The sequence below is a fragment of the Chrysochloris asiatica genome, unplaced genomic scaffold (genome assembly GCF_000296735.1).
Source record: "Chrysochloris asiatica unplaced genomic scaffold, ChrAsi1.0 scaffold00041, whole genome shotgun sequence".
NCBI lineage: Eukaryota > Metazoa > Chordata > Mammalia > Afrosoricida > Chrysochloridae > Chrysochloris > Chrysochloris asiatica.
This window is the reverse complement of record NW_006408559.1, coordinates 12183561-12193068: the sequence shown is the minus strand read 5'-3', so window position 1 is coordinate 12193068 and position 9508 is coordinate 12183561. Positions and strand designations below refer to the sequence as shown.

At 47.1% G+C, this 9508-nt stretch overlaps 1 protein-coding gene across 1 annotated transcript in view; it reads left to right on the top strand.

The window, feature by feature from the left end:
• The window catches only part of SVOPL (SVOP-like), a 54001-nt gene extending 45890 nt beyond the window's left edge, over positions 1–8111 (top strand). Inside the window, exons 12-15 of the mRNA XM_006861239.1 lie at positions 670–751; positions 2936–3025; positions 7826–7939; positions 8106–8111. Of these exons, the coding sequence (XP_006861301.1) occupies positions 670–751; positions 2936–3025; positions 7826–7939; positions 8106–8111 (292 nt within the window). The remainder of the gene's footprint in view (positions 1–669; positions 752–2935; positions 3026–7825; positions 7940–8105) is intronic.
• Positions 8112–9508: the final 1397 nt, after the last annotated feature.

Below are 9508 nucleotides of genomic sequence, written 5' to 3'. Positions count from 1 at the left end.
CCACCATCACCATCACCATCATCATCACCACCACCATCACCACCACCATCATCACCACCATCACCACCATTACCACCAGCATCATCACCACCACCATCACCACCATCATCACCACCACCATCATCACCACCATCACCACCATCACCACCACCACCATCACCACCATCACCACTATCGCCACCATCACCACCACCACCATCACCACCACCCAGGAACAGCAGAGAATGGGCTGTTTGAATAGAGTCAACTTGCCTGGCCACACTGGTTCCCTTTTCCCAGGGCACCACCTCTCTGCAGCTCTCACGGATGGGGTGCCAGTGTGGGTGAACTCACATCACCACCAAAACAGGGAACCAGGACCATGTTACCTGGACCAAGCCCAGAGAGTTCAATGGCATCGATTGATAAGGCATCTGTGGGGTGAAATTCTCTAGTCTACACCACTGACTGCCAATTGTGATGCCACCTTTCAGGGTGGAATGGTACCCATGGAGGGTGGAGAGGGCTGGGAGGAAGGCTGGGGGAGGTTGGGGTCAGGTGTTTGTTTTGGGACCACACCATCAGGCCAGTGTCTAAATTCTCAGTGATGAGTTACAGCATCTCCTCCTGACCTGGGCCATGTGAGCTTCCTCGGGCTGCTTTTCTTAACTTCCCTCCTCCTTCCCCCAGCACCGGCCTCATCGGTTTCCTCTTCATGCTGAGGGCCCTGGTGGCTGCCAACTTCTGCACCATCTACATTTACACAGCTGAGGTCAGTTTCTCGGAAGCAGTTTGCTCCAACAGGGCAGGCAAAGTGGGCAACTTAGAGAGGGTGGCCATCCATAGATTATGGGTTTCCCGAGTCTTAAACATCACAGTGAGTGACTTAGAGCAGGTGGCCCCCAGTAGGTTATAGGTCCCCGTGTCTTAAACACCACAATGGACTTAGAGAGGTGTCCACCCATCGGTTATAGGTCTTAAACTCCTCAGTGGATAGCTAAATATTAGAGAGGGTATCCATCCATTGGGGATAGATTTTCCCATATCTTAAACACCACAGTGGGTAACTTTAACAAACAAAAGTTTATTTTCTAGCAGTTTGTTGTTGTTGTTAAGTACTGTGGAGTCGGTTCCGACTCATAGCGACCCTGCACCAGGTTTCCAAAGCTGTAAATCTTTGCGGGAGCAGAAAGCCTCATCTTTCTCCCATGGAACAGCTGATAGTTTCGAACTGCCGACCTTGAGGTTAGCAGCCCAATTCGTAACCACTACGCTACCTTAGCTCCTTTAGGCAACAAAAAATGACAACTCTAGAGAAAGATTTTCTTGCTGTTGTCTCTGGAGGAAGGTCCTTGTGTCTGTGAGCTTCCTGCTCCTTGATGATCCTCTTGGGACTTGGCATTTCCAACCCCCCACCCCCATATCTTCTCCTCCTGGCCTGTTTGATCTTTTACAGCTAACAAGAGATTGACTCAGGAGACATGCTACATGATCTTGCCTCATTGACATATCAAAGACACCCCATTCCCAAATGGGTTTATTACCACAGCCATGTTGTTGTTGGGTGCCCCCCAGTTACTTCCTATTGCTAGTGACCCCACACCCAACAGAACAAAGCACTGCCTGGTCCTAAACCGCCCACAATGATTGCTATGTTTGAGCGCATTGTAACCCTTGTGTGAGTCTCAGCGAGGATCTTCCTCTTTTCGCTGACCGTATGCTTTACCAAGCATGATGTCCTTCTCCAGGGTCTGGTCCCTCCTGATCACATGTTTAAAGTGTGTGAGACAAAGTCTCATCATCCTGGCTTCTAAGGAGCATTTTGGCTGTGCTTCTTCCAAAAGAAATTTGTTCCTTCTTCTGGTAGGCCACAGTACATTCAGTGTTCTTCATCAAGTCTTCTCTGGTCTTCCTTGCTCATTGTCCACCTTTCATATGCATATGAGGTGACTGAAAATGGTAGCATAGTGGTTACGAATCGGGCTGTGAACCGCAACGTCAGCAGTTCGAAACTACCAGTGGTTCTGAGGGAGAAAGATGAGGCGTTCTGCTCCCGTAAAGATTTACAGCCTCGGAAACCCTGTGCAGGGTCGTTATGAGTCGGAACCGACTCCACGGCACTTAACAACAACAACAATAGTCTCGGAACCTACTTCATGGCACACAACAACAACTACTGCTTGGTTCTGGAGTTCTGGTGTGCCACTGTGGGTTAATGTGTTAGACTGCAAAGTCGGTTTGAACTTCAAGGTTAGTGGCTCAAGCTCACCAGTCGCTCCTTGGAAACCCTCTACAGGGTTGCTCTGGGTTGGAACTGACTTGATGGCTCTTAAACAACAACAACAACAACTGCTTGGTTTTAAGATGACGTCAGGGAATATTTTGGTTTCTGATGCCATTTAAAATTATTTTTCTTGTGATAAAAGATATATAACATAAAATAAGCCATTTTGCCAATTTTAAGTGGGTAAACTCATTGGCATAAATTATATTCATCATGTTGGCCAATGATCACCGCTACCTATTTTTAAACATTTTCACCAACCTGAGCAGCCACGCAGCTCCTGTGAGGCAATCATGTACAGATTCATGTGTTTTTACTAAATATGTAAAAATGTCATGGCAAGAAAGTAGGTGCCAAGAGATTGTGCAAGAACCAGAGTCAGGTGAACCGGAAAGGAAGGTGGCGAGCAGCATAGAATTGTGGTCATTCTGGCACTGTAGCCAATTCCTTTTGCTATGTCTATGTTGGCCGTTTTGTGGGATTGTTATTATTGGGGGCGGATCCTTCACGTAACTCCTTTACGTGTAGAGCTCTAACGTGCAAATCTTCCATCTGATTCAAGAGCACATCTTTCTGTCCAAAGCGTGAAGGGGAGCCACAGAAAGAAGAGACCCCAGGAAAGAAAAGGCACAAACTCACCACTGGTGTCCCCCTCTGTTTCTACCCTTCTAGGTCTACCCCACCACCATGCGTGCCTTGGGAATGGGGACCAGTGGCTCCCTGTGCCGCATCGGTGCCATGGTGGCCCCATTTATATCTCAGGTACAGTGCAGCGTGCCAGGGAACAAGACGAAGGGAGGCGGGAACACAGGAGTTCTGGGACTTTGCAGGAAAGGACGCTGAGAGACGCAAGCAGTTTGCACTGAACTGATGTGGTGCTGTAGAGAAACACTGCACTGCTAATTGCAAGGTTGGTGGTTCAAACCCACCAACCACTCCTCGGAAACCATCACAGGGTCGCTATGAGTTGGAACTGACTCCGCAGCACTTAACAGCAACATGACAATTAACCTCAAGGTTGGCAGTTTGAACCCATCCATTGGTGAGGCAGAAGAAAGGCCTGGTGATCTACTTCTGTAAAGATTGCAGCCTAGAAAACGCTGTGGAACAGTCGGTTCTGTGTCACAAGTGGTTGCCATGAGTCACATGATACATTTTTAACCTTTTTTTTTTTTTTTTCTGGGGCTAGTCTCTGCAGGTTCAGGCTATAGATACCCAAGGAATTCTGTTGACTTAATGAGTTTGTTTCCTTCCTTCCTTTTCATTGTGATTTGGGTGAAAGTTTTCAGAGCACATTGTCTTTCCTTCCAACAGCTCTCACACACCTTCATTTTGTGTCATTGACTGCACTCCCCATGACTTTCCCACTTGCTCACCTGTTTGCTGTTTCCCTTCGTCCTTCCCGCCTCCCGTCCTGCCTTCTGAGCTGTCTCCCTGGGAAGATGCTGCCCTGTAGAGCTCAGAGGGTTGATTGATCCAGGAGTATGAGTGTCCCTGGTGTCCTCGTTCACTGGCCTGTCTATGGCTTTGCTGAAAGTCAAACCACGGGATTAATGAGTTTCTTTCCTTTTTAACATTTTATTAGGGTTTGAGTGGAGTTGGGCCCTGGAGGGCGGTTCAGGAACCCAGTCCCATCCTCTGGGTCTTCCCAGGGTTGGGGCCACGCCCCTCTCCCTGAAGGCGCAGTCCTGCTGATCAGTATGAGAGACAGCCCCACTCCCCCAGGCCCAGCCCCCAGCAGGCACTGAGCAGTTCTCTTGGAATCCCCAAAAAAGGACCCGATTGACCTGGAGCTGGCCACTATGCACGTCAGAGCTCCATCAGATGTGGCCAGCAGTCAGGCTTGTGTACATATGTGGCCATGTGCACATAGGGGGGGGCATGTGCACACACATGTGTCCATGAGACTTGTATGCCTGTGCGCGTGTACATGTGTGGGGGTGTGCACACACAAATGTGTGCCCACAACTGTCTGTGTGTGCATACATGTGTGTGAACATGTGCCCACACATATGTGTCCATGAGACATGTGGCTGGCTGTGTGTGCGTACATGTGGGGGCATGTACATACAAATGTGTGTCCATGACTGTTCGTCTGTGTATGAATGTGTGTGAACATGTGCACACATGTGCATCCACGAGTCTGTGTGTGCACTGTGCTTCTGTGTGTATGCGTCCATGGGTTTATGTATGTACATGCATGTGCACACCCCCACTCATGTATATGCCAATGCATATGGGCATGTGTATGCCTGATTATGAGTGTACACACATGTGCACACATGTGTGTCATGAATCTGTGTGCGCACACATGCCGGTGTATGGTGTGCACACACATGTACGTGTCTTCACAAGTCTCTCTGTGTGTGTGTGCATGTGTGAGATTCTGAACTGTGTAGCTGATAGGGGAGAATCCTTACCTCCCACACACAAGACTCAGGTTCAGTGTCCAACTCACACAACCCATGCACCGTGGACACTTGTGGGTTGCTCGAATGCTCACTAGCTTTCAGTGTAGTTTCCGGACTAAGACAGACTAGGAAGAAAGACATGGAGATCTGCTTCTGAAAATCAGCCAGTAGAAACCACACTGCGATCTCCTGGTCCGATCTTGCCTGCTGTGCAGGACTGTGCAGTTTCACTGTGCACTGAGCGTCTCCGCCAATCTGGCCCACTCGATTGACAACTAATAGCAATCATTTGACATTGCCAAGAGAAGTGAGGTTTGGGAAATTCTGGGGAACCCTTTCTGTTCTGTATGAAGCTATAGGAAAAGATGCTAAGGCAGGCTGCATAGCAAACTGTTCCACACAGGAAAAAAGAAACCACCCGAGAAGTGGATGAGACACGGAGATGTGGGTTTGGTTTAGGTTGGGTGGGCTTGAGTTTGCTTCCACAAGGACCTGGTCTGTTTCTGGCCTCACTGTTGATCTGTCCAGGCCTGTCATTGTCCACTCTTCTCACTGTTCTAATGAGATTTGCGCCCCATTTTCCAAGCCCCATTCTCTAAGCCCAGCTCCTTGCTTTGCTTTCTCAGATACACTCAGATTCGTGTTAGAATCATTTTGTTGTGATGTGGCTTTCTTACCTACCCAAACCCTAGTAAAGTTTTCATTGTTAACTCCTTAAGTGTGTACATTAATTCTGGGAAAACTTGTGTGTTTTTTACACTATTGTCTTCCTATCTGAGAAAAGTTTTGTCTTTTCATTTCCTCAAGTTTTCTTGAGATTTCATTGTTTTCAAGGAGGTTCTGCCTGTCTTGTTAAGTTTACTCCTAGGCCTTCTATGACTTTGCTTGTTACTGCAAAGAGATTTGCTTCCTGTGATACCTGTTCTAGCTAGTTACCAACTCCTTTCTAGATTGTTTGTTGATTTTGAACCAGTCAGTTTACAGAACTCATTTCTAATGGTGTTTTCCCCCTGGATTCTCTTGAGTTTTCCAGGTTTCCACATTCACTCCTCACTTGTGCTTTGATGTTAAATTGATATGTGAACTTATCTGGACCATTCTTATTGTAATGATATCATTGTAATGATATAATTTGGTAGCTACGTAATGATGTAAGTTGGTGTGTGATGGTGTGATTTGGCAGTTACGTAACGATGTAAGTTGGTGTGTGATGGTGTGATTTGGCAGTTACATAACGATGTAGGTTGGTGTGTGATGGTGTGATTTGGCAGTTACATAATGATGTAGGTTGATGTGTGATGGTGTGAAATGGCAGTTACGTAATGATGTAAGTTGGTGTGCGATGGTGTGACTTGACAGTTACGTAATGATGTAAGTTGGTGTGTGATGGTGTGATTTGGCAGTCACGTAATGACGTAGTCATCCTCCATTTTGTTATAGGTCACCCTCGTTTTCTCATAATGCTGATTTTCGAATAGTGACCTGATCTTTGGAATCTAACACTTAACAGCAACAACATCCCTCTCTGTCCCTGTCCTGGATGGCTTTTTTGGAAGTACAGTTTAATAGATGCTTTCTTTTTCATATGAAGAATTTGGAGTGGGGCCTGAGAATTTGCGTTTTTAAAATACACAGAGGATTATTATCATTGGTCTCACTCAGGGTTCTTGTTTGTAAATGGTAGAAAGTGATTTGGGTAACTTAGGTGGAAAAGGAATGGCTTGACTCTCCCGTGACCACTCTCTCCTGGCTGGTCCTGGTAGACTGTGGAGCCCTGTCTCCTCCTGGGGAATCCAACAACACTAAACAGTATCTCCCCAGACCCAACTGGTGAAGCACACTTAGAGGCAACTACACTCAGCCCACCAGGGCCGTACACTACCCAGGACTTTGAACCTGGAACAAAGGCTGGGACACAGGGAGCGTCCGGGATTCGTTCCGGTGGTGGCCTGAGCATTGCTGGCAGTAATTAGTTCAGTCCCATGTCCACGCACACTTAGGTTGCAGCTCCGACTGCCTACATTCTCGTGCTTTCTTCCCCTTCTCTCTGGATCTGGCTCTCCAACCTTCTGTGAGCAAATATATACGAGTATGTGCTGGTTACACAAACTCCCGTTTGGAGGACTTTTGTCATTTCTTTTGGGAAACAAGATGAGAGAATAGTACCTATCGCTTGGTAACTCTGCTGTAAAACTGTTACTGAGGTTGACGTCATGGGAGCCGTTGGCTGAATTGGAAGGTTAGTCACGTGAGCTGGGCTCCCAAGGAGCTGACTCTTAGGGCACCCAAGTGGTACTGAAAGTCCTGCACCCTATGTCAAGGACTTGGTGTGACTCAGACAAGCTGTCCCTTAGACCCTGCTCTGGGCTCACCTGCAGAGCAAGGAGGTTGGACTAGATGGATGATTTGGAAGGTCACTCTCTGTGATGAGAAAGTTCTGCTGTTCCTTAGTCAACGTCCTCGTGCAATGAGGGACATGACCCGGTGTTTGCTCATCCACTTTGGGTGCTTGCAGGGGAAGATGAGAACGTGTGTCCAGGTAGGGTGAGAGGGTCCATGCTAAGGGACATCTGTAGACTGGCAGAAACCCATTTGCACTGTGGACATGCAGCAGGATGTTTGCTTGGTTGTTACACATGAACAGTTGTTCGTCTTTGAGGGGACTTTGAGATGACAACTCTTCCCAAGTCACTCCTGGTTCACCTTCACTGGATTGAGGGGGAGCAGGGGCATTTGAAGGGTATAGCCATGACGTGAGAGCTAGAGGGGAAGTAAGCTTAATTGGCATGAAAGGCGTGTAGCAGGACGTCCCATTGCAGATGCTGGATGGGCGGGTATGAAAGAAGAGGCATAAGGTGACCTAAGCTGCACTCATGGTTGTTGTTAAGTGCCATCGAGTCAATTCCGACTCATAGCAACCCTCTATAGGGTTTCCGAGGAGCAGCTGGTGGGCTTGAACTGCTGACCTTGTGGTTTCCAGCCCAGTGCTGATCCTAATGTTCACTCTAGCCCATATTAGTCACATGCTTGAGACAAGAGATGGTGATGTGTTGGCTGCACAGGACCCTCGTGGATGTATCTGGGGAGGGGAGCCCTTGTTCTCCCCTTGGTTCCATTAGCAGTGACTTGAAGCATCCCCTGTGACTTGCAGGTCCTCATGAGCGCCTCGATCCTGGGAGCCCTGTGTCTGTTCTCGTCCGTCTGCGTGGTCTGCGCCATTTCTGCATTTACCCTCCCTATTGAAACCAAAGGACGGGCCCTGCAGGTAAGTTACTGGAGGGCCGGTCACTCCCAAGCACACTTCTGACCAAAAGACGTGGAGTTCTTTGCAGCAGACTGTGAACAGCTCTCCTTGTGGGGTCCCACTTCCTCCTGCAGTGTTAATGAAGTTGCCCAAGCTCTGCTGGCTCTAATTGTCTGTTGAATAACAGGGATGAGGCTAGATGGGCGAGAAAAGTAGGGCACAGCATTCTCCCTTCCACAGTGTGTCTGCAGGGAGTGTCACTGAAGAGCTGACAGTGGCTTGGGACCAAAAGATGACACAGTCTCCTCATGTTGCATCTCCTTTCCCCTGACAACACCCGTTGCCAGAGAGAGGACGCTGTTGGGTGTTGTTGATTCTGACTCATAGTGACCCCGTGTGGCAGAACGGAACTGCTCCCGAGGGGCTTCAAAGCTGGACCTCTTGGCAGTAGATCTCCCATGGAACCCCTAAGTGGGTTACAACTGACACTGTTTCTGTTGGCAGCTGACCGGTAGTGGCCATTTTGAATCCGACAGTCACATGGTTTACTATGCCGGGGATGACAGATTGAAGAGGAATGGCATCATGTTCATCATCAAAAAGAACATTTCAAGCTGTGTCTTGAAGCACAACACTGTCTGTGATAGGCTAATATTCACATGCCTACAAATTTACATATTAACCACTAAAGCCAGTGATGATGAAATTGAAGAATTCTACCAACTTCTTCAGTCTGAAAATTGATCAAACATGCAATCAAGATGTATTGATAATAACCGGCAATTGGAATGCAAAGGTTGGAAACAAAAGAGGAAGGATCAGTAGTTATAAAATAGGACCTTGGCAATAGAAATGATACTGAAGATCACATGATAGAAATTTGCAAGACCAATGACTTTTTCATTGCAAATACCTTCTTCAAACAACATAAAAGACTACTATATACATGACCCTCACTAGATGGAATACACAGAAATCAAATTGACTACATCTGTGGAAAGAGACGGTGGAAAACAAGGCCACGGGCAATCTATGGAACAGACCATCAATTGCTCATATGTAAACTCAGGTTGAAGCAGAAGAAAATTAAAACAAGTCCACGAGAGCCAAAATATCCTACCTAAATTTAGAGATCATCCGAAGAATGAATTTGATGCATTAGACACTAATGACCGAATGTGGGAATGACATCAAAAACATCATCCAGGAAGAAAGCAAAAAGGTCATTAAGACAAGAAAGAAAAGACCAAAATGGATGTCAAAAGTAACTCTGAAATTTGCTCTCCAGTGTTGTTAAGTGCTGTCGAGTTAGTTCTGATTCATAGCGACCCTGTACAGGGTTCCCAAGGAGTGACTGGTGAGCTTGAACCGCCGACTTTGTGGTTCAACGTGACTTTCCAGTCCAGAGCATTAAACCTGCAGCACCATACCAGCATAGAGATGCTAAAAGTAAATGGAAGAAATGAGGAGGTGAAAGAGCTGAATAGAAAATTTCAAAGAGCAGTTCAAGAAAAAGTTAAATATTATAATAAAATGTGCAAAGACCTGGACCTAGAAAACCAAAATGAAAGAACATTCTCAGCATTTCTC